The sequence below is a fragment of the Paramormyrops kingsleyae genome, chromosome 9, assembly GCF_048594095.1.
Source record: "Paramormyrops kingsleyae isolate MSU_618 chromosome 9, PKINGS_0.4, whole genome shotgun sequence".
Taxonomy (NCBI): Eukaryota; Metazoa; Chordata; class Actinopteri; order Osteoglossiformes; family Mormyridae; genus Paramormyrops; species Paramormyrops kingsleyae.
The window spans coordinates 25,583,727-25,609,113 of record NC_132805.1 but is presented as its reverse complement, the minus strand read 5'-3'; the positions used below and the strand labels follow the sequence as shown (position 1 = coordinate 25,609,113).

The following is a 25,387-nucleotide window of genomic DNA, read 5'->3' as shown; positions in this document are numbered from 1 at the left end:
ATTCTGAAGCTCATACCGAACCTCCTCAGCCACTGAAGGAAGGTGAGCCACTGTCTTGCTGACTTCATGACCACTTATGGGGCGTGACCAGCTCAGATCCTTGCAGATGTTATTTCCTAAGAATCTGAAGCAGCTGACCTTCTCCACTTGTTACCTTGATTTAGATGTGGGAGTACCCTCCACCCTCCTCTCCTGTAGTCCGCGATCAGCTCCTTAATAATTTTGACTTGGACTGTATATGTTTATTTTAGCTCACAAAGTTGCTTGAATTGAACAAAGTTTGTTCAGTTCAATTTCATTTGTATAGCCCATCTTCACCTTACATTGTATTTGTCCAACAATAATAATATGAAGGAGTGGCATGTTACAAGAAGCACAAATTTGAACCCAGGACCGGTCTTAGTCAATTTGGTTCACTAGGCGAGCATCACCGCACTCCCTCCCTCTGATGCAAAACGACATTGGCTGGCAAGTCAGCCCCTCAGACGTTGGCACCCAGGCAGCCACCTATGTTGCCTCTCACTTAACTTTCAAAAGAAAAAAGAAATCTTGTCTTAGGCTCATTTCACTCTCCACCTGGCAGAGCCTTTCTGTCATTTTCATATGTACAATTAATGAAACCAAGATTTCACATCTTTCTCTCTACAGGGCACACTTTCCTGTACATTGTGAACATGTATATATATCATTGTTCCCCAACTCTGGTCCTGGAGGGCCAGTATGCAGCACAGTTTACAGACTGCCCTACTCAAACACATCTTATTCAAACTCACCAGCTAATTGCCAGATATAGTCGGTGTGTTTGAACAGGGAAATCTTCAAACTGTGTTACAAATGGCAACAACTGGAGTTTTAGATATCCATAATTACATTATAGATACGTTAAACCGGTTTGCATTTTGGATATCTAAAACAGACATTGTGATTAGTAATACTTCAATTGCAGACATCTAAGAAGATAATTGTTACCAGTATGAATGTAACTTAAAATATCTATGATTCGCATATGAAATATCAAAAATTTAACTGTTTCCCTCTGAAATAAAAACCTCAACAGAGATGAATGGGGGAAGTAACATCATTCCTACTAGGGAAAGCTGAATTACGGATGTCTCAAATGCATATTTCTGCTCGTAAGAATTTAATTTGGTATACAGTATCTTAAATGGCCATTAGTACAAGTAAGAATCACAATGCAGCCATTTACAAATTGCTATCCCGACTACTTATTTAATTTTAAAACGACCTGCCATAGTCACAACATTTCACATTAAAGGACTTGGAGTCGCCGAAAAGTCCAGCAGATATTTAACTTGCTAGATATCTGACGGGCGTCTGCGATGCATCAGCGACTCCGTCGGGTCACGGACATCAACATATCGCACACAGCGATCGAGATTCGATTTTCCAGTGCCAAGCGAATAACGTTTTGCCTCTGAACTGGGGCTTTTGTCGACAATCTCCAAAAACTGTCCTTAAGTTAAAATTGAGCCTAAACCCGTGTAGTGCGAACTTAGCATTACTTTCTCTTCTGCTGATGAACTGCAACCTTCCACTATTGGTCATATACGAATTATTCAAACGCGCCTATCATTTGCAAGCATTTTTCACATTCTCTATTCCGGATGGTGGTGCTGCTGCCAAATGCGAGGCACTTCGATAGCTGATTGGTGGGAAGGTTACCTTCCTCATTACGTAACACATTTCCCAGAAGACAATTGGTCAGGATGTCAACGATTTAAATTGTCTGGCCGTATTTTTGTTCCTGTGTCAACGAATGTAGGGTAATACGGGCCGTGGGCGAACGGATAATTTCCATCTAAATATTTTCACAAAAATATAAAAAAAGGGAGTGTACATCTATATTATTTATTATAACTGTCACTTGAAGAATAAATCAATTTTAAAGAGAATACCAAGCTAATTATTTAACGCTGCTTTTGCACATCGGCGTTCCGGGTTACTTGGTATCCTGGTAGCTAGTTAGCTAGCTGCTTGGTAGTCCTGACACTTATCGCGCGGCTGGTTTATCAGTTCCGTTTAAGCCGGTCCCCCATTTGGGTTAGTTAGCTGGTTCGCCGTCACGCCAGCTGCTCCGGCGCTGTTTTCTAGTGACGCTGTCCGTCACCGCGATAGCTAACCCCGGCGCCCCCGCCGTCTTGCGTGCCGTGAATTTGGAGACCTGCTGTAACTCGGATTCGCTCCCCATCCGGAGATATGGTGAGTTATAGTGCCGTTTTCGGTTCATCTCAACGGATGATTACCCACCGTCTAGCTTAGCCGGCGGCTAGCGGTCCAGTTCAAGGTAACCGGATCGTTTATTAGGGCTTTAAGTACATAAGTAGGTGAGGTTGCTCTTAACAAGCCGGTTTGTGGCTTTTACTTTACACAGTTATCTGCGCCTGTCAATATGTAAGCTGTTGTATAAAGTTTGTATTGCTCATTTACGGACGTGTATGTATGCTTTGAGTGATATAAGTTTACGTTTTGGATGAGTATAGTATGTACTATTTGAAATGTGAAGAAACTGAAGATGTTGCCAGAAACTGACTAGGTACAAGAGTAGTCTACCTCATACGAATATATCGTGTTAGGTGAGAGTAGCTTATGTTTTAAACATATGTTCAATCATACATCCATTTCCTGCTCACCTTGCTCTGGGTTACAGAAAATTGTTAAACAGATTTGATCATTTATATCTCCTGTTATGGAAGAATGACAGGTACTGTTGTTGATTGCTGAGGATGTAATATATCTTTCAACCCCCCCCCCAGAACTCAAATGTGGAGAACTTGCCTCCTCGGGTTCTGCGCCTGGTGTACAAGGAGGTCACTGCCCTGGCTGCTGACCCTCCCGAGGGTATCAAGATCTATCCTAGTGAAGAAGACATCACAGAGCTGCACACGGCCATTGAGGGTCCAGGTATTACATTGTCTTACAGTACACGTCACTGGGAGCCTTTCAGCTAAATTCAGTCATTTTGAAGTATAAGTGGTGTAGCTTTTCAGTATGTCCATCTATTTAACATGGGGTCTGACAGTTTCTGGAATTCTTTGGAGAACTTTTCCTATTGTGAGTGTTTAAATTAATACTTTGGGTATAGGACTAGAACATATCCTGATTTCTGTAGAATATAGGTAGACATGAAGTCTTGCTTTAACCCTGGAAACAAATATTCGTAGAAAGTAGTTGGGGGGGGGGGGGGGTTCATCACAGCAAAGGTGATAAGATTCTAGTAGTCACTTTCAGCTCTCTTTTGGTTTCCCTATAAAGAAGGAACGCCGTTTGCCGGAGGGGTGTTCCGAATGCGCCTGGTGCTTGGGAAGGATTTTCCGGCCGCGCCACCCAAGGGATACTTCTTGACCAAGATTTTTCATCCCAACGTGGGTCACAAAGGCGAGATCTGTGTCAACGTCCTGAAGAGGGACTGGAGGGCAGAGCTTGGTCTCAGACATGTTTTACTCGTAAGGGCATTGCTGTTCGTGACAGTCTTAGCCTCTCTGTTTTGAGGAAGTCTGTCCTTACCTGCTGCCTCTGTCCACCTCCACAGACCATCAAATGCCTGCTAATCCACCCCAATCCTGAGTCGGCCCTCAACGAAGAAGCCGGCCGCTTGCTGCTGGAGGACTATGCGGAATACGCTTCTCGTGCCAGACTCCTCACCGAAATCCACGCCATGGGGGCACCAGGAGGGACCTCGGGTGGGCCCCAGGAACCTGGCGAGGGGCCCCAACCCAAAAAACATGCAGGAGACCCCAATAAACGGGCGGTGGTGATGGGGCCTGTCCCCGTGGGGGCCAGCAGCAATGGAGGAGGCGGGGGTGGGAGTGGTAGCGGTAGCAATCCTAATGCTAACGCCGTTGGAAAGAAGAAGACGGATAAAAAGAGAGCTTTGAGGCGGCTCTAATGTGAACCTGAAGCAGTGTGTATGTATGTGTGCGTGCGTGTGTATGTGTCCATGTGTGTGCGCGTGCGAGTGATACAAGTATATATGCAGATGTGACCGGGATATTTGCTCTCAAGCTATCTACTATTACTCAGCCCCCTTTCCTGTGATTTTTCTTACAGAGTATATTGTTTATTATCCCTTCCTCCTCCCCACTGAATTATTCTGTTACTCTCAGGATCTTTTGAATCGTGCCATCATGTTGTGTAAATGCAGTCCTATAGATGATGCATAATGTGCGTGCAGAATGCAATAACAAGTCCTGATCCTGTTAAATGCATCCAGTGCTGTTGTCATCTAAAGGTAGTGTCCTGTCCAGTTTGCATCTGTGTATATCAGAAGGTAAACAGTAAATCGCTCTGTCCCACTCCTCCCAAGTGCTCTTACACTCTCAGCAGGAGTGTGATGTAACGTTCAGCCATTTTTCTTGTCGAAAATTGAACTGACTGGTGTTTCTATCGTACGTCAGCTGAAACCTGTCAAATTACTTTGAGATTGGATGGTATCAGGCTGGGGCTTACATTTGGAGAGATGGGGGGGTGCAAATCAAGTTCCAGGTTTGTGCACTTATGTGTAATTGAATAGAGGGAAGACAAATGGGGTAACTTAATTTTAGATAAATTTACACATGACTCCAGATGCACTACTAATCAGGATATTGGTCAGTCAGAGTGTCCAGTTATACATAAATTCATTTTAGCATGAGGTTGTAATTGTAGCTCAGTTTAGAACTGATTCACAAAAGTATGTCAAGTGAGTAACTTAAAGGGTGAGATTGGCACATTTTGGTCAGAGTGTTGTACAATATGTTGGTTTTTTTCTAGTTTTGTAATTTTTGTTCATAGGAATTTAATTGTAATGCCCTTTCTTTCAAAAGGGATTTTAAAGAGACTGAGCAGAGGCTGAACTTTACTTTGCCATGTATGTGATCTTGGAAGCAGTGTAAATGCAGGCCACTGATAAACAGCCATTAAGTTTTGTAATACACAACAGCTAGACTGACTATCTGCTAGCAGTAGTAGATTTGCCCATTTTTTACATTCAAGCACAGTGAAGCATTTTGTCCTTAATGACTAGAATTTCGGTGTCGTTTGGACTTGCGCATATATATTTGTGATGATCTTATTTATGCTCCTCCGCTTCTCCTGTGGTCCCCCACATTACATTCGAATCAGTTTCATGACAGGTTTGGGTTAAGTCTTACGCACTTAGCCATTGTTTTGAATACGTTTCACTTTGTTATGAAACCTTGTTGGTCCAGATTTTTTCAAAGATAGTTTTAATTCAGAGAAATTATGTGCAAAATTGTGGGTTGAGATTTGAGGTTGTGGAATTTCCCCCCTTTTGTCTTTGTTATTTAAATTAACAATAAAAATGCCAAAAATTATGTACCTTGTTTTCAGTATATTCAGATGCTGGTTGTTTTTCCAGACCTGTTGTATTAATGGAGTCCTCAGTTTTGCATTTATGTAGATTTTCTCATATAGCATGTTTTTGCCTTTTTTCCCCTTGTGTTCCCTCAGTAAGAAGTTCATAAGAGCAGTGGACGGTAAGAACTGTCACTCTCCATTTATAGGTAGTCCTGTTTTCATCTTGAAGGACTTGGTCGGGGTTATTATGCAGTATGCAATTTTGATTTTGGTGTTTTCCAAGTCTGGATGAGTATAGTGAAAGGAAAAGCTTGGGAATATTTTGCTGTTTCCAGACTATTACAACAAAGTACCTGGATAAGTATGGAATTCACTGGTATAGGTTTTTGAGGAAATACCATTGTCAGCAGCAGGATGTACACAATGCTTTTTGAATAGCAACTTCCCAAACCATGGAGTGGGGGTGTCTGTTGGGTGTGTGCTTGATTAATTTCCACCAGTAAATGGTGATGTAGGCTAACTAACAATTTATAGCAATGGAGACATACTAGTGTTCATGTGCTTGGCTTGTCAAGCCTAAATATTATAACTGATTAGCAAAGAATACCAAATGTGAACCGTAAGCAAAATAAAAAGTATGTGTAAAGGTGTTTCACATTTCGAACATGGGTGAGTAGTTAGCCACGTGGTGGACAGAAGCTTTGCGGGTGGTGGATTTTGCGGTGACATCTCCAGGGGGCGACAAACAGCTTACTGCCTCGAACCCCGGTACAGTCTGGAAAAGTATGGAGTTTTAGGAACCCTGATTGTGCTGTTTAGAATGCCTTATGTCCAGTTAAACTGCTACATTTCTGGAACTCTCCATTAGCCTGTCTAGTATTACATTTTTTAACACCCTCACCTACTTTCAGAGGTTGGTAGGATTTTACATGTGACTCGCAGTGCATAGGGGGTTTTATTAACTGAGAGCTCCAAGTTCATGCATAGACTTGGACAGCGCATAGTGATGGCCACTAGTGGACTTCTGTAAACTGAACCGAAGTTACTGTGCTACTGCAATCTATGCTGCTGTGCTACGTATTAACACTTGAATAGTTTTACCACTAATTACATTTGACAATGATAAGTTAATTACCCTTAATTAAGCATGCTCAGGGAAATTGTTCCCGTAGCAAAATCCCCCAGCGCCCACAGTGACACTTCTTTTGACTTCATTATAACATTATTGTACATATTCGTGATTAACTTCATTATAATGAGTCAGTTGCTATGGCAACGAGCAGAGCGCTTTTTAATGTCAAAGAATAAATGGCACGGTTTGGGGAATGGGGAAGATTTATACGAGCAAGTGAAACCAGGTTCGGTCGTAAAGACGACGTTTGCATACTTGATTTTATTTTCTAATTATTCTTATTATACCGTTGTCAGTAACTGTTGGTCTCTGCACCTCTGTACGTGTGTGCACTGCCTATTCTCGTATAAAGTTTTTCAATCCCTGCCCTTGGAACCAATCATAAAGTCATTATTTCATCTTTAAGCCAATAGCACAACAAATAATGTCCTGCACGTCGCATCACCGATTGGATAGCTCACTACAGTATTGGTGTTGCTGTTAACGAATGGAATCAGCGTATTGGTCAATGAACGACCAATAAACGAAGAAGCACCACCTGGAGCGGACCGTTGTGAGAACAGCTACTTCGATTTCCATAATACATAGATGCTGTCCGCCAAGGAGGTAACGCATTGATTGTTGTAGAGAAATTACAGCGAAATGCCAGAGCGAAAATATGTAGCGACATTTCCTCAAGATGTTTTACTTACGTCAATAAGAGCATCTGCCGATTAGACTATATTTTGGCGCTTTTTGAAGTTTCTGCAATCAGCTTGTTGCAATCTGGTATCTAATGCATCTAAGACAAAAGAGCAAAACATCGATTTTTAAATGTAGCTGACTTGAAAATGCAATTCTACTTATTTCATAGAATAAACGGTTGGTGCAATCGAGAGAGCGCATGAAAACGCCCAGACACTTAAGTTACATTTATTGCATTTAAGTAAATGCGCAGTACAGGCATTTTCTGAAAGTATATTACCAGAGTGACAGTAATTCATCCTAAGGAGAAAGACAAGAGGAAAACTGACAAGATGGATGGAAAATCAGAAGACAATGAATGAAAAAAAGTCCTATTAATATTCAGCATTACCACATTTCAAATTTTTCTGAAAGCAGTTATATTTGATGCAAATTTATTTTCCTTATTCTTGAATTTTGAAGTATGGAAATGAAATGATTTTAACTGCGAGTCACAAACATTTAAAAATGTTGCGCTTGTGCACATAGTTTATTTCTACGACAAGACAAGATACAATTTCTAAAAACACAATGTTTAGTACTAGCTATTTATATATTCACCTACTTATTGACGTTGCTGGCTTTGAAGGGACGTCTTTCAGAAATTCAAAGAGCGACACGCAGGTAAGTCTTTTATTTCTCTCTGTGCTTTAATGGCCCGTTACGCATTTCTCTTTGTTTGATTTTTTTTTAGTAATGCCGTCTTAAATTGCGTCTTTTATAGTGCATCATACATGCCAGTTCAAAAACTAAAGAGCCGTGTGTTATATTTTCAGTACAATAAGCGCTTAAATGAAATGCTTTACCACGAAAGAGTGTGGAATTAATACACACTTGAAGATGCACCTGACGCACATGGTGACACGGGAGACACACTGACCGAGCAGATTTACAGACATGCACATTGTATTCTGTGTGGTGCACATGAATACACACGGAATGCTGGTCTAGGCACGTCGGCTCAATAACGGTGTAAGTGATCACTTTGTCATTTCCGTGCACATCCTCATATCCCTGCAAGAATTTATAACCATTGTTTTTCCTTGTGTATCTCACCAGTGAGTGTGTCATTGTCTTCTATGATACGGCTGTTTTGGATTCATTTCATCAGGAATCTGGACTAATTGTTGAATCTGCTTGCCTAAACAAGTTGCACTCTCAGAAAGAAGACACGGTATTTCAAGATGCCCTTATCCTTTGTTGCCACACATGAAAGTGACCTGCCGAGTGTGAAATGGGAAGCGCAAACAATAAACAGGCACAGTGGGACATCATTTATTATTTAAAAAACTCGATAGCTATTAGCTACTAAGACGAGTGTTAAGAGAGGCGCCGATACAGCGCGGCTCCTTCGCTCGGCTGCTTGCCATTCCAGCACAGCGCTGCGTGGACCTTTGTAACAGCAAAATGCGCAGTGTTTCTCTTCGCTTCTCTGTGGCTCTCTAAATGTGGCTAAAACACCCCTCTCCCTCTTCATGAGTGTGCTGTACCGCTCCCCTTGTAAGACTGCAGTGCTACATCAGGAGAGTATACTGTAGTTCAGTTCAATAATGATAATGCTTATTTTTCCAATGCACCAGCATAATTTCAGCAAACATACTGCAAATAAAGGCCATATATAAATATTATAATTATTGCAATTTTGATAAATAGTTGACAACGTAATTGCAATGATTGTGTATTCAATTTTCTTTACAGTAAATATATTGCTTGTGTAATATGTAATATAGTATATTATTTACAATTCTTGTTAATTGTTAGTGTTGCATAACTAGTAATGTAATAGTGTGTTATATACCAAATGGGAATATTGTTCAAGTTAATGGTCGTAGCTATGCTGTAATACATCATACATGGCAGTTTTATAGACAAGACCTTAATGTTCCTTGAATCTGGTGGTTTTGAACAGTTACAGTAAAGTTCTGGGAAAGGCTGAGGGCAATAACTATGAAGTGAGAAGCGGCAGAGCGGAACGTCCCAGCGAAGAGGACAGGTGGGGACACTGCCGTGTCGTGAAAGAGGGATTTAAAAATGGGTTTGAAATGCGCTTAGATGAAGGAGGCAAAGAGGAGAGAACACTCGCCCTCCTCCCCCTGTGCTTCCTCCCCTCTGTCAGCACTGCAGTGCTATTCCGAGAGAGTTAGCAGCTCCAGCCCACGCACCGACAGAGAGAGAGAGAGATGGAGGGAGAGATGTCAGAAAGACTGAGAGGGGTTATGCCTTGCTGCCAGGCCAACTGAAAGCTGACCAGGGTGCCCTGCGGGTTGGGGTTGTGTAGCTGAAGTGGCCGCGCAGCCACCCCGGCAGTCTCAGGGCCGCAGTCTGTCGGGCCGCTGTCTGTCCGGCCGCCTCTGTGTCCGGCTGTCTCGTCCGCGCTGGCCATGTGCGTCGTCCCATCTTATAAACTGTTCGTCAAATGTCACACCTGCTCAGCGGCCCACGCACCGCGCTCTCGCAGAGACACATTCTGCGTGTTTCCTGCACTTTTTGCCTCTTTTCCCACCTCTGTTTTTTTTTCTTCCTTTTTTGAATAAATATCGCTTCCTGCTGTCTTGCTCCTTGTCCATCTCTGGCCCCGTCTCTCCCAGCCATGCATCAGAGTTATTCCTATAAGCCCCGTAATGCAGACTAATGAGTCACCATGACCGTGATAATTATGACATAATTATTCAGGATTTAGGATCCTTTACATGCAGCCTGGTTCTGAATTGTCCGCAGTTATATACATATTTGTTTCAGAAATATTCCACTTTAGTGGTGTGCTTGGTACAAAGATATGCAGTCAGGCTCTCTGACTTACCCTGAAGTCTGTGTGCATGTTTGTGTGTGTCTGTGTTTGTCTGTGTCTGTCTATGCGTTTGTCTGTGTGTCGGTCCCAGTGTGTCTGTGACTGTGTGTTTGTGCTTGTATGTGTGTCTATTCCTAGGTGTGTGTCTGTGTGTGTGTGCATGTCTGTCTGTGTGTGTGTGTGCATGTCTGTCTGTGTGTCTTGCGTGTCTGTGTGTCTGAGCGTCTGTCTGTGTGTGTGTATGTCTGTCTGTGTCTGTATGTCTCTCTGTGCTTGTGTGTTTGTGTGTGCCCGTGTGTCTTTCTCTGTCTGTCTGTCTGTGCCTGTGTCTCTCTGTGTCCGTGTGTCTGTGCTTGTGTGTCTGTCTGTATGTCTCACTGTGCCTGTGTGTGTGTATGTCTGTCTGTGTCTGTATGTCTCTCTGTGCTTGTGTGTTTGTGTGTGCCTGTGTGTGTTCTCGCTGTCTGTGCCTGTGCCTCTCTGTGTCCGTGTGTCTGTGCTTGTGTGTCTGTATGTCTCACTGTGCCTGTGTGTGTATGTCTCTCTGCCTGTGTGTCTGTGCCCTCCGATGGACCGGCATCCTTTGCAGGTTGTGTCCTTCCTTTGTCCCTTCAGGTCTCACTGCATCCTTATATAAGATAATTGGTTGGAAGATGGATGGATGGATTTTATAGAGAAGACAAAAGAACTCAGGAGATTATTTATTAATAATAGTGACTTATCTGAATAATTATACCATATTATTGCCAATTCTTCATGTCATGTATTGTTTAATTGCTCTTCCAGAACATGTACTTATAATACAAGTAAAGTCTGGAAAGAAGATGGTAGAACTTGCATGCTATAGAAAGAGCATCAACTTCAAGCAACTGTCAAGTGATTAGAGTCAGGGTGTAGGGGGGGGGGGCAGTGCCAGGTAACGGTTAGGGTCAGGGTGTGGGGGGGGGGGCAGTGCCAAGTAAGGGTTAGGCTCAGGGTGTGGGGGGGGCAGTGTCAGGTAAGGGTTAGGCTCAGGGTGTGGGGGGGGGCAGTGTCAGGTAAGGGTTAGGCTCAGGGTGTGGGGGGGGGCAGTGTCAGGTAAGGGTTAGGCTCAGGGTGTGGGGGGGCAGTGTCAGGTAAGGGTTAGGCTCAGGGTGTGGGGGGGGCAGTGTCAGGTAAGGGTTAGGCTCAGGGTGTGGGGGGGGCAGTGTCAGGTAAGGGTTAGGCTCGGGGGGGGGGGGGGGGGGGCAGTGTCAGGTAAGGGTTAGGATCAGGGTGTGGGGGGGGGCAGTGTCAGGTAAGGGTTAGGCTCAGGGTGTGGGGGGGGGCAGTGTCAGGTAAGGGTTAGGCTCAGGGTGTGGGGGGGGCAGTGTCAGTTAAGGGTTAAGGTCAGGGTGGGGGGGGGGGGCAGTGTCAGGTAAGGGTTAGGCTCAGGTTGTGGGGGGGGGCAGTGTCAGTTAAGGGTTAAGGTCAGGGTGTGGGGGGGGGGCAGTGTCAGTTAAGGGTTAAGGTCAGGGTGTGGGGGGGGGCAGTGTCAGGTAAGGGTTAGGCTCAGGGTGTGGGGGGGGGCAGTGTCAGTTAAGGGTTAAGGTCAGGGTGTGGGGGGGCAGTGTCAGGTAAGGGTTAGGCTCAGGGTGTGGGGGGGGGCAGTGTCAGTTAAGGGTTAAGGTCAGGGTGTGGGGGGGCAGTGTCAGGTAAGGGTTAGGATCAGGGTATGGGGGGGCAGTGTCAGGTAAGGGTTAGGATCAGGGGGGGGGCAGTGTCAGTTAAGGGTTAAGGTCAGGGTGTGGGGGGGGGGCAGTGTCAGGTAAGGGTTAGGATCAGGGTATGGGGGGGGCAGTGTCAGGTAAGGGTTAGGCTCAGGGTGTGGGGGGGGGCAGTGTCAGGTAAGGGTTAGGATCAGGGTATGGGGGGGGCAGTGTCAGGTAAGGGTTAGGCTCAGGGTGTGGGGGGGGGCAGTGTCAGGTAAGGGTTAGGCTCAGGGTGTGGGGGGGGGCAGTGTCAGGTAAGGGTAAAGGTCAGGGTATGGGGGGGCAGTGTCAGGTAAGGGTTAGGCTCAGGGTGTGGGGGGGGGGGCAGTGTCAGGTAAGGGTTAGGCTCAGGGTGTGGGGGGGGGGGCAGTGTCAGGTAAGGGTTAGGATCAGGGTATGGGGGGGGCAGTGTCAGGTAAGGGTTAAGGTCAGGGTGTGGCAGTGTCAGCAGGTAAGTATTCAGTGAATGGATGCTGTTTGGTCGCTGTTTGTGTCCCTGTCCTAATTTCAGACATTTTTATTTCACAGGATTTATGAACTTTTTATTTTGGGAAGAACTGATCCAAAAGTTAAAACTTGAAGAAGACACAAGGAAGGAATGCCAAGAAAATTCTGAAAAGTACAGGAAACACAAGCAATCACTTTGCTGAACTGGATCCTTAGTTTCTCAAGAAGACAGAAAATCAGATTTTTCTGCTGCTTTTCATGGAAGAATGCCCCTTTTTGTCCTGCCCTGTCAAACGCACCCTTATTATAAATTTATTTGAATTTATGTCAGACTTGCTAAAATAAATTTAGAATAGAATTTCTTCCATATAAGATAACATATATCATTTTTTAGTATAGAAGCAGATATTAGCTGAAATCTTTTAAAAATATTTATTTCATTCTCGGTTCATACTGAATTTGTCCTTGAGGTCGTTTAAATAACAAAACTTATACACTCTTTAAAATTCTCCTCAATCAATCCACATTTTAAAAGCAGCTTAACCATTATCTAAACACAAATTAAGTTTGTAAAACACAACATTAACTAGTTATTTATAAACCATTTATTAGCCATTAATTTATCAAACACGGATTGCAAAATGTCATTTCTTCAGCCAAATATTTGGTGTCCGTAACTTCTTTGCTCTGTTTATTTCTTGTTGTTCACTCCATAATCTGTGACCAGTGCTCAGGCCCAGGCTTATTTTTGTCAATAAAGACTTAATATCTTAAATTATTTCTTTTTTTTACAAACGTAGATTTTGAATCTTGCACTTGATATTAAGCACTATACCATACGATAGCTTCAGCATAGTAAAACTATTGAACTACATAGTTTTATTTATAACATTTAGATAAATATATTTAAGTCACAGATATTAGGTTTAGACATGTCATCCAATGCTCATTTTACTGTAATTAGAATTTAATCATTCAGAAATATATGGCCAGAACTTACCATAGTTAATAATTCCACCAATTAATTGCAGTTCTATGTTTCTCCCACATAATAGAAAATAGCTTTAGTTCATTTTGTCTGACTTCTGAAGAAAAAATGGAGCAAGATTAGGGTCAAAACTGTCAGTAAGTTACTGATACTGTGATGCGCTCTCAGTGCATCACAATGGCTGTTTCTGAATAACGCAGAGAAAAAACACACTGCAGTACTGCCAAAAAAGGTGGTCCCAGGATTTGTTAAAAAAGAGGAAACTTCTTCAACTGCCAATCACTTGTTTACAGTCATGAACAAGCTGCTCTCTCGGATATGATATTTAAAGCCAGTGAGTGCTGAAGTGCCACCTTTAGCTATTACCGATGCTGGATGGTTTCAAAACTGTAAGGATCACAAGGAGAAACAAAAAAACGTAAAGTTTACATTTAAGGGAATGTTTATATCGTACAATATTTGAAATTTTTGCATGTGCCATACAACTGAAATCTGTTTATATAGAAAGATGAATAAGGGAGGAATGAAGTTTCCTCTAAAGATATTTAGGATGTTGGATAGATTATGCTTACTCTAAGCATATAACACACCGACAACGATAGAATTAGGGTGAAAGTTTACATTTTTAATGAAAAAATGCTGATATACTCTCTACTTTTACATTTATATTGAATCCAATATTTCTGTTGAGTTATTAGTCTTTAATCTGGTAAAAGTTAAATGTTTAATAGAGAAGCACATCAATTCTTTTCCTTTCTGAGGTAATCACTTTTTTAAAGTCAAATCTGATATGAAGCATGTGAAGACAAAACTGTAGTTTATTTTCTACTACAGTTTTGAATAACTAGCTAACAACTGGTTTTGATTGTTAATGATTTAAGTAGAATCTTACAAACATAGAACAAAGATTGATTAATTAAAATATTAGCAAGACTATTAGAACGTCTCCATATGTAATTTGACATATTTTATGAGAGGGACATTTGTAAAGTGACAATATATTTTATTAGATGTACATTTTTAGAGTGAAAAAAAAATCATTAATACATATTACATTATAGTTCATATTAAAGTTTAATTTCAAAATACTTTATCACATTTTGTGTTTGTGTTACTTTAATAAAAGTGTATATAATATTAGGGCAGGTGATTTCTGAGACAATTGTTAAAAATTGTGTTTTTATAAAAGGACATTTTCCTCAAAAAATACCTCTACAGACTGCAGCCGTGTGTTTGGATTTTTTTATTGGAATAAAGAAGCTGTTATTTTTGCCAAATGTAGACATCCACAGGGGCTTACACATATTTTCTTGTAAGTTTACAGATATCTTGGATCTTGCAGAGTGATTAAAGACAACTCATAAATCAGGTTCCCTCATAAAATTAGCTGTCAGTGTCTGTAATATGCTTATAAGCATGTTGTCTGTTGAATAATTGTATTTATTATATTGATCATTGTGTGCTAGAGACAGACAGCTACAGAAAAAGATGCTTTGCTAATTCTCTTGCCCTCTTGCCTCGTTTCTGTAAACCTGTGCAAGCACAGAAGTGCTGATGCATACTTCACATCTCTGTTGCCTAGGCAACAACTATATGGTTTTCACTGTTTATTATTCTGTTTTAGAGCTGGAACGTACATAGGAGTCTTTGTTTTTAGTGGAATTTATCTCGGGTTAACGTCTGCATGTAGATGTGGACCATGAGACACGGCTCTGACAACTTTCTTTAGTGTCCAGAATTCTCTGAAGAGGTTGGCTATTTTTTAAGGACTTTACATTTGATGATTTTGCCTTCATATCCCGCTGCTTTCTTTCCACTCAGTAAGAGTCATTTTGCTGGACCATAATAGAGAGCTTACCGATTAATCTGCATAAGAGTAGAAGATCGAGAACTGAAAAATGAGGCCCTCTTCAAATCCCACAATGCACTCTGCTTCCCTTCTCCTTTTTGTCATTTCTGCCCTGCTTGTTACTGTATTCTCGACGTCAACTGAGCGGCCGAACCCGAAGCCCGGGAGTCCTTCTCTGCTGCTCTTGACTATCCAAAACAGCAAGCGGGCCGCGTCCTCCTCAGGGAGGCCCAAACCAGTTGTCCAAGTGGAGGAGACGCCACCGAAACCATTAGCGCAGGTCATGCTGCGGAACGTGACGGCAGATGCCCTGAAACCCCCGCTAGGTGCGGCTCAGGTGGCCCCCCCACCCAAAAAGCTGGTGGACGTGGACGTCTGCCGGGGGTACTACGACGTAATGGGACAGTACGATTTGACATTTAACTGCTCCAAAGACAATTTCATCTACTGTTGTGGGACGTGCCACTATCGCTTCTGCTGTCAGCATAGAAGCAACCGCTTGGATCAGAATTCCTGCAACAACTACAACTCTCCTGTTTGGGCCAAAACCTCGCCTCCTGTCACGATTCCCCTCGACCTTCGCTCCGACCCTGACTTTGACCCCCTCCGGCAACAGACGAATAACACGGTATATGTCATCGGTGGTGTGATCTCCTTCACGGTGGCCGTGGCCGTGGGCATTAAGGTGGCGTTCCACAAGGCCTCACGCCGGCCTCGGCACCGAGACATCCACGTGCCCAGGTGAGTAGCTCTCAGTACGGACAGGGGGCAGCAGCGGGGGAGCTAGTGGCACCAGTGTCGCCCCACTGAAGCGTTGTGTTTGTGTATCATTGTTTATCATTGCTGTTTGGATGCAGCCTGTTTGGCAGTATATCAGTGTATATCTCTGCTTGAGTTTGACAACATGATGAATTTGTCATTTAGTTTTAAGGGGCAAGAAGTGCAAGATGTGATTCTAAGTTTATAGAATATGTCTTGAAGGGATTATTATACTTATATGCTTGGGGTGGAAGGTATTTGGGTACTATTGCTGCCTCGTTCCTCCAGGGTTAGGATTTGAATCCCACCACCAATTTCTGTGTGTGGAGTTTGCATGTTTTTGCCATCTGATTCTCCAGCCTGGTGTTCTGTACTGCCAGAAATAGGCTAGAGACTCACATGACTCCGACCAGGATAAATAAGTGGATGACGGGTGGATATGCTTTCAAACTGTCAGACTGCTCTCTCAGGCTGAGAGGACCCAGTGACACGTACAAGCACACGTTCAGTACCTGGTGAGGGGTTGCAGTAGCAGATTTTGGGCTCACAAAGTGAGCTGTTGTAATATGAGGAATATAGAAAAGAATAGGGGATTCTTGTGGTCATGTGACCATTGAGAGGCCAGGTAACTGTGAATTTGAATATGTTTAACCAGGTTGGGGGTCGACGGGTCGGCAGGTGGGGCCTCTGTAAAATTGGCCGACCCTGGGAGGGGGGGCGCTCCGTAAATTGTTGCGAATTTTGCATGATTGTCTTTTACCAAAACGGGCGCTTAATTAAATTTGCTGGCTGAGGGGTTAAATCTTGCGATGGGCCCCCTTCCGTAATGGGATGTCCCTCGGCCACTCACCTCCTCCGCTACGGTGTTCAGCGACCTTTCTGCAGCTCGCCCCCGCTATTGCCATATTTATTTATTGTTTCTTGGTATTGTTCATACACTCCCTGTTGGGTGTTGCTACAGTTCTGTTTTACACAAAATACCATGTGCTGATTATTATACTGCAATAATGACAATACATACCAATAGCATTTCAGACTGCTAGCAAGGAAGGCAGGGGTTAGCCTGATCATATTTCATACTGTGCTGAAATGTACAGTGTTGATATAGAACCAATAAAATTAGACTGAATTAGAATCAGGAGCTAGAAGGAGTCACCAGATGCAGACCTTGCTTTCTCTTTAACAAAACTGATAAACGTTTTCAAAATAAAAGCCTGCCATTTAATACATTGCATGCTTCACATAGTCAGGGAAGCAAGATACTCCCCTGTATCAGGGGGCATTCAATCTGCCTTTGTTTATACATGTAATATCAGAGTTTTTAAATCATTAAACATCAGTTATCTGCTCTTAAGAGATTTACTGCATGAATAAACATAATTGTGTATTTTCCAAACTATTTATGACTTCAGTACCATTACTGAAAACAAAAATCTGCAAACCCAATGAATGAAGACCATAAAACCAGCGATATATATTTCAGCATTTGTTCATATTTGTTACATTTCAAAATCCAAGTATATTTCTTAATCTAACTTTTTGTTCATGGGTTTTGTAGTGTTGTATTGGTACATATGGAAGTATCCATGTTTTTCCTAAACTATCTGCTGTATTGATTCCTTCTAGGAATGAAACCTTACATAAAATTCATGGTTCAGTACGAAATTGTTTTGGGTTCAATGTTCGGTGCAATTTCAATACACAGAGAAAATAAAATTTGTTTAGAAATTATATATTATTAAAACTGCAAACACGCAATTAGGAACAGCTTTAAACCAAAGGCGATGTGTCTGTCTACATATCTGAATGACAAAATGCAAGAGAAGCTTATTTTAAAAATGAAATTCAAACATAAGACCGCATAATGTGTTCTCTACTACTGGGTATGGTCGCAGATCTGTAGCGATCTGTAGCATGTAACACCATGTTAGCTGTAATTATTTTTTTAGCCCAGTCTGAATTTTCTGGCAATAGCTCCTTAGGTGCCAATGGGGAGACTAACTTGCAGAGGCTGTGTCTGCCTTTCTCTAGGCGTCCACACACTCAGATGATGTCATCGCAAATGAGTTAGCATGTTGGACGTGTTTCCAGCAACATATCCGAGTTTGGTATAACAGAACTGACAGACAGTCTTGGATTTTTCAACTACTCTCTCTCCAGTGTTGGTGTCATTTATTGGGAAAGCAAAATGTTCCCAAACCGCCCATTATGACTGAATGTAACCAGCTCACAGCCACGTTTCGCAGAATGATCCCATGTTGAACATCCACTTATGAATTCTGCTTGTGTCAGGCAATATATTCATTTGTTTCCTTGCGCATAGCAAACTAAAAATGATGTAATCGAATGGCATGTCAGTACTATAGGCATGTCAGTACCTTCGGGTGCTTAGGTTTCTTCTTGTAGTCCAAAGACATGCAGTTAGAGTGTATATGTGTGCATACTGTATATGTGTCCTGCCTGGGAGTATGGGAGTATACTGTGCTTTGTTGGAGTATGGAGGGATGATTATTTCATTTTCCCAATGAAAAGCCTGTGACATGCACATACGCCTTCCTTGAGTCCCTAATTCTATTCCAGATCTCTGGTCGACATTCTGCGTCACCAGTCAAGCCCCGTCCAGCAAGGCGAGCGCAACAACAGTGTGGCGCTGGGCTCTGGGACGAACGAGGGAACCCTAGGACGGCCCTCTAAAAACCTGTACACCCCTGTCAGCCAGAGCAAAGACAACCGCAGTGAGTGACTCCAGAGTCAGACACAGGCTGGCTGTGTGGCATCTATAAGTAAGAGCATCAGGGGGCTCTATGAAAGGAAAGAGTTTATACACGGGCAAAGAATGGAAAAAGTAACCTATATATACTACAAACAAATGTAGTTATGACAATATTGGAAAATGCATAATACTAGCAGTAGCTGGTTGATTGTGAGCTCCATGTCCTGTGTGCCTGTAAACACGGGGAAGCGGTTGTGCGATTGGTAATGTCACACCACTGATACCTGTGTTCTGCTTTACAGTTGGAAATTTGCATCACAATTTCATCCACCACTCTGGTTCCAGCCCTAAACACACCGCTACCATTGGTAAGGTCTCTAGTTTAGGTGCTTTCATAAAGCAGCTGCAGATATTAGAAAACACGTTTTCACCTTCTCTGCAGCTGTTTTATTAAATATTTGATATGACTTTATTGTATGATTTTGGGAAGTTTACATGCTTCATGTTCACTCAGAAGGACATCTTACCTTCTCCTCCTCTTGTGGGTTATAATGGTTAGAGCTCCTTCCAGTGTTGTTGCTGGGCTCCCTTTAACTTTCCCATGGCTTCTCCTCCCCGCTCCTCACTCTCTTACCTCCTCCTTCTGGTATTTGCTAGCCCCTACTCCTGATTCCACGAGTGCCTTTGTCGTCTGTGCCCCGCTCCCGTTGCGCCTGTGAATAGATCCAAATCTCAGTAATTTCAAGCTTTGCTCTCATTTCTGAACCCTTTCAAACGGCATGTATATGCTCACGTTCTCTATTCCAACTACTTCTTTTCATGGAATGACTTTCATAGGCGGTTGAGATGTAATGGCTGCCACTTCTTTCAGAGCGCGCTCCCCGTATGAATAATGCCCAGCTGGCCTCTTCAGGGACTCTTCTCTCCAGCAAGCACAACAACACCTATGCTCGTCACCCATCCTTCCACCACTCCTTACACAACCTGGCCCAGCTGCCCCCTTCATATGAAGCAGCTATGAAGCCGGAAATCAACAGATACAGCTCACTGAAGAGGCTGGGTGAGTGTGGCGTCTGAAACAGGGGATCTAAATGGCATCCAGCACTTTCCGGGGGAGGGGGGGGGGGGCACATTCTATAGCGACAGCACAGGACAGAGTTATGGGCCATGGCGAGCAGGGTGAAGGTTATTCATAGAATCAGTTGTTGGGTCAAAGTAGAGGTGTCCAGTTCAAAGGGTATTGGGAGAGCAATTGCATCATACTGAGCCTACATATTATTATGACGAAGTAGGCCCTACTAGAAATGGTATGTCCTCTGTATTCTGTTTGAAAAATTAGGGATGTGTATTTTATTCACAACCTGAAAGGTCCAAGTAGAAATAATACATTTTGTACAAATATATATAAATAATAAAATCAAAGCATCTTCAGATGACTGAACTCCACATTTAGTGGATGCACCCAAGATAGCGATGTAGCCATGAGTCTGCTTGGTTAACATTTTGCTAATGTTTTGTGCCAGATTACTGCCCATTACCGGCAACTTAGTAGGGAGAACTTGCCTCATATTTCAGTTCAATTATGGAGTCTCCTCCTCATTTATCCCTGGCTGCTTCTTTTCCCTTTTATTGTTAAAAAAACAGAAAAAGATTTGGACGACTACTCAGGGTATTACACCTCCAAACGGCGGCCCAACAATGCCCCACCTTCCTTCCATTCTTCCCAGCACCACCTCCCCTGGGGGGGGGACTATACCCTTGGTGCCCGGGGTACCCTCCCTCTACATGCATCCCGGCCACGAATACACCCCCAGTCTGCCTCTCCAGTGACCCCCAATCCATACCCATTACAACCCCCTAAGTCACAGTACAACTCTAACTTCGACACGCTGTCCAAGCCTCCGAGAAGGGTGATGTCCCAAGAACAGCTGCTGACGGTGGGGGACGGCAACACCCTCTCCAAGCTCTCCAAAAACCAACAGCATCAGTATTACAAAGCCATTGCTTCTGCAGCTAAGAGCTCGAACACCCAAACCCCGAAGAAGTCACAAGAGAGGCTCCTGATGTCCCCAGACCGACTCGGGGAAGACGTTGGCGGAGGGGTCGGCGTGGGCGATTTTGGAGGTATGACGCCTACTCTACCACGCTTCACCCAGCAGCAAAAAGCTCAGTCGCAACAGAATGTCTGTGCCACACCCTCTCTCAACCGACATCACATGATAAAAATGAACTCCCACCCAACCTCAGGCAGAGAGCAGGAGAGGAACGTCGCCGTGCCGAGTCATGGCCCTGGAGCGGTGGGCCGACCCGAGGTACCTGGAGGAGGAACAGGAACCATAGGCCATACTGCAAGAAGGATGGCTTTTGCAACCAAGAGGCAGAACACCATTGAACAGCTGCATTTCATTCCTGGGGGTGGCGGAGGAGGAGGACCACCAGCAGCAGCCGCGGGGACAGGTGCAGGGGCAGGTGGGAATCAAGGTCTGCGGACAGGAAGTAAGAATGAAGTGACGGTGTGAGGGAGGGAGAGGAGGCAGAGAGGACATGATAAGGCATTGGGGATGGAATGGTGGGGGATGGAAGATAAGAGAGGAAGAAAGAGAGAAATGCCCATAAATGGCAAAATAATGATAATCGGTTGATAATAGTGATAAGGTTCAGAAGGAGAACATAATCCTGCTTTTTTATATAAATATATATGTATATATATATGCCTATGTATGCGTGTGAAAAGTCAGCCATATTTCTTATTAAAAAATTGCCATACATTCTGGTGCCAAGAGAAGGAAGCCAGGGACCTTCAGGAAGAGCATGAGATAAGGAATGGACATCATGATCAGCTGTCGGGGGAAACCAAGGACAATTGAGCTTTCATCAGTGTCCGTCTTCATTAAATGTCGTGGGAACAGAAACTACTGAGCCATATTATGAAGGGGGAACATGGGGTGGTTAAAGGAGAGATTTCTGGAAGAAGATGCAGAATGACTGAATAAAATCAGTCCTACAGTCGATCAGGTGACCTGAACATTATATGTTTTGTATCAGAGGGTATGCTGGATGAAACAGTGTTAGAAGATCATTTTCAGCTAAACAGCCATTAACAGTTGCCTCCTGGAACTGAGAGTGGAAATAGTACAAAGGCTAATGATATCTAGTTTTTTTCTGATTGCCTGAGCAAAACCTCATCAGACAATGGGAAAAAAAGGAGCTAATTGGGCCACTCGTTATTTTTTTTTAATTGGATATTTTATCATCAGGACCGCCTTTGCTTCTGCTCGTGTTCTTAAATTGAACGTCTGATAATGAATTTGTTCCTGCTGATCATCTTATTGCAGCATGACCCTATATTGAACGGGTGATTATGGGAGACGGATGAGAATGGATGAGAATCGCAGTGGATGCAAAACATCCACAGAGGCGGTTTGGACATGGATATTAACACTGTACATCTTGGAAGGCAAATATCGCCACACTAAATGAACAACATATCTTTGTAATTTATTGGAGATGCTGTCCACCCTGAAGAATAAGACTTATTACTGATAATGGCGACCTCATGAACTTATTGAATGGATATTTGGTCTATACTGCAGTGACATGGTGACATGCAGTCATGTCAGAAATGGGAAATGCATGGTACTGTGTTAAGGCACTCGGCTTCTCATGATCAACTGTAAGACTTTAAAGGACTTTGAACACTGACTAGAGGTGATGAGATCAGATGTAATTTTGTTTTACAATAATTAAGGCACATGAGTAATCTTTAATGCGCAAATGCTCTTCAAAGCAAAGTGTGGATCATCATGAGCTATGGGAGAAAAACTGTCTGCAAAAGGAGGCTTATTCATCTTTTGTTTGCTTATGGACAGAGATGTAATCAGACCGGAAAATTAACATACAATATCAGCTGAAATTCATACCCGAATATAGCCTATATCCATGGGAAGCTTTTGAGGTGTCACTGACTGTGTGAGACACTGCACAGTGATTGGATCACTGTCAGCAAATTCAATCCAGGGATGTGGCTGTCGAATGACAGCACCGCACAACATTTTATCGATTGTATAACTGTCAGCCACTGCTTTACTAAGAACAGGACAAGCACAGTGATCAGACGTATAGATTTCTGATAGTACCAGTGAATCCTGTCGTGCAGCTATAATTTAAAACAGCCATTCATCATACGTGGAGAGTTGTATAATGATGCTTAGTAATATTAAGGGCTATTCTCAAAATCCTGTATGTGTGTTTGTTCTATACTTTAGCTTACATTTATTTTGTGCTAATATAGTTACTATTGTAATCATGTGGTTAAACTGAATTCCTAAGTGTAAAACCTACAATATTTTCTGCACAATTATTCAGAATGGTACAGCTATGTAATTTTGCATTGCACATAGAAATGCATTACTATTTGTAGGAGACAGACATTTCTAATAGATTTTGTGAGTTTCTTATCAGCAAAAATACTGACGTGTTTACTGCAAAACAAGAGAAAGAAATTAAGGAAATAGTTTTGTTTTTTGACATTGTATAATCATGTGTCTGAACAGGGTTCCTATAAGTCATCATTACTGCCAACTGGGCATGTAAGTTGGATTTATATAATGGCTAGAATTTGGATGGATACAAAAGCCATTTCTTACATATGATTGGCTCAGCATATTTGGTTGAGTGTGGTACAGTACTTGACTATGAGTAGATGAACCAGTGACATTCTATATACAGAAATCTCAGACAATCTTCCTGTACACTCAGTGATGATTTTGTGTTTATTATGGTCGCGAGTACAACAATTGTTATTACTAAGTATTATTGTTATCATTATTCTTCTTGATTATTCTACTTACCTATAGTTTTTTTTTCCTCTGTGGGTTTTCTCAGTGTTTCCTGGATTTAAAATAATTTCACATACAGATCAAATTTAATCTTCGTATTATTGATAGAAAAATGCAGATGCAAGCATAGAGTGAAATTTTTATCGACAAACATTCAGTGCCACAGACTTGCATAGAAGTGTCTTCTGAGGTGAATGAAGTGAGAATTTGTAAAATAAAAACTTTGGAGTGATGCGGTCACAAATCTGACTCTATAGGGATGTTTGTGTGTATGTGAAAAACACAACCACTCTGTTTCTTAAATAAAATTATTGAAATTTACATCATTTTGTACAGTCCACAGAAAAAAACTAGATTTTAAAATAAGAATTGGCTTAGTGTCTGTGACTCATTCGTTTTTTTTTTATTACGGATTTTTGGAAAATCATTCTGACTATTGGACGTGCCTGCTGATGAAAAGTTAAAATTAGCTAATGCTATTCTGTGCGAGTGTGTGTGAGTCATGTATATATTACATTGTGGGGACTGAATGTCCCCACAGTGTGATAAAAACCTGTTATTTTGATGTTGTGGGGACCACCTTTTTGGTCCCTATAAGGGCAGACTCAATTTTATAAAAAAAATCTCTGACTGCAATCAAAAAACTAAAAATGACAAAAGTCTTGTATTTTGTTTGGTTACTTATGGTTAAGGTTAGGGCTGGGTAGGATTTAAGGTTGTCATAGTTGGGATTTGAGTTTTTCCCTTAAAAATGAGTGGATAATCACGAAAAGGATATGAATACAAATGCACGCACGTGCGTGTGTGTGTCTTGAACAAACGAACGCAAGAAGGTTATAAGACTGTGAAAATGTGTTGTCTTGGCCTGTTTTATTCCCCAGGTGATTGAGGGAAATATTATTTAGAGACCTTGAAACTTTTTGTGAGTAGACTGGGCTATTTCTCATTATTTTATTAGACTTTAGCTAGACTGCTCATCAGTGTTTCGGTGAAGACCACAGCTTTCAAACTGTACACTTTTTCTTCTTTTTATTTTGGTTAATATGGTTATAATCTTAAAATTGTTCAATAAAATTCTGTTAAAAAGTGGTTAAGGAGTAGCTTCTTTGTACAAAACAAAAGGTCCAATACAAGCTGATACTACACACGCACGATTCTCAATTCCCAGAACATTCTTAGTTCTATATTTATTTATTATTTTGTATTAGTATCATAAACGGTAAGGCAAGTAACGATATAACATTCAACTAGTATAGCTCTATAGGATTTCTCCCCTGTAGATTATTTTTCATATACACACTTTTACATATACAATTTCGGTCAAGCCTTTGATGGGTCATGTATAACTTCTAGTTAAATTAAAAATTCTATTATTAACAGCGTTTTACATACATTTCGTATTAGACGTGTTTGTATGAATAAAATCCACTGAAGGACTTTACATAACGCAGCTCTAACCGGAGGTAACATACGATCGCAGTTCTGCTCATTTTATTTCTCAAATTTGAAACTCCCCGGTGGTTTTATTCTTTGTGGATTCCGTTTCGAGATAATAACGAAGACAGCTTTTGCTGCGACATGAGCAGTGTGCCGTTACATAACACAACCCAAAGATCACATAACACTAGAAAACTGCCTGAACCAGAATCACAGCATAACTGGCATCACGCACGAACTCAGCACCGGCCGCCATCTTACAGGACAGGTTTTCTGAACGCTATAAGGGATTGCTAGCTATAATAAAATGGCTTCAGCCTATTGCACTGATGTGCTTTATTGCAGTTACTTATTTTTAATCACGATAAACGCATGGTTATAATCTCGGCATAAATTTTGAGAACCACATTCCCTCGTTTTAGCATGCTGCAGTTCAATTTGTCCTTCTAAAATGAATTATATTTATATATACCAGATAATCAATACTGGTATGTCACTTAAGTCATTCTATTGATTAAATTATATTACGCACAGCGTGTAATTATTCGTTTGGTGCTTTCCCTTTCGTTTGTGGTCAGTAACACAAAAAATGATATTTTGAGCGGGTAGGACCTGTTTCTATCGGGCTTTATGAAGCCCGAGCAGCTTTAACTGTTACTCTACGCGG

General features: G+C 42.2%; 2 protein-coding genes across 3 annotated transcripts; both read left to right on the top strand.

Annotated features, from left to right (window-relative positions):
- Positions 1 to 1,724: 1,724 nt before the first annotated feature.
- On the top strand, positions 1,725 to 5,333 carry ube2s (ubiquitin-conjugating enzyme E2S). Its single transcript, XM_023830156.2, has 4 exons — positions 1,725 to 2,220; positions 2,775 to 2,922; positions 3,274 to 3,464; positions 3,551 to 5,333. Exons 1-4 carry the CDS (start codon positions 2,218 to 2,220, stop codon positions 3,905 to 3,907), a joined length of 699 nt encoding a protein of 232 aa, XP_023685924.1. The 5' UTR covers positions 1,725 to 2,217; the 3' UTR covers positions 3,908 to 5,333.
- A 1,667-nt stretch (positions 5,334 to 7,000) lies between these two features.
- Positions 7,001 to 24,372, top strand: shisa7a (shisa family member 7a). Of its 2 annotated transcripts, XM_023830118.2 has the most exons (7): positions 7,001 to 7,795; positions 12,218 to 15,714; positions 18,313 to 18,467; positions 18,748 to 18,813; positions 19,317 to 19,505; positions 20,090 to 20,569; positions 20,693 to 24,372. In XM_023830118.2, the coding sequence occupies exons 2-7, from the start codon at positions 15,023 to 15,025 to the stop codon at positions 20,962 to 20,964; spliced, it is 1,854 nt and encodes a 617-aa protein (XP_023685886.1). In that variant the 5' UTR covers positions 7,001 to 7,795; positions 12,218 to 15,022; the 3' UTR covers positions 20,965 to 24,372. The 2 variants fall into 2 exon arrangements, with proteins under 2 accessions (XP_023685886.1, XP_023685885.1); XM_023830117.2 differs by having other exon boundaries at positions 20,090 to 24,372.
- The last annotated feature ends 1,015 nt before the right edge of the window (positions 24,373 to 25,387 follow it).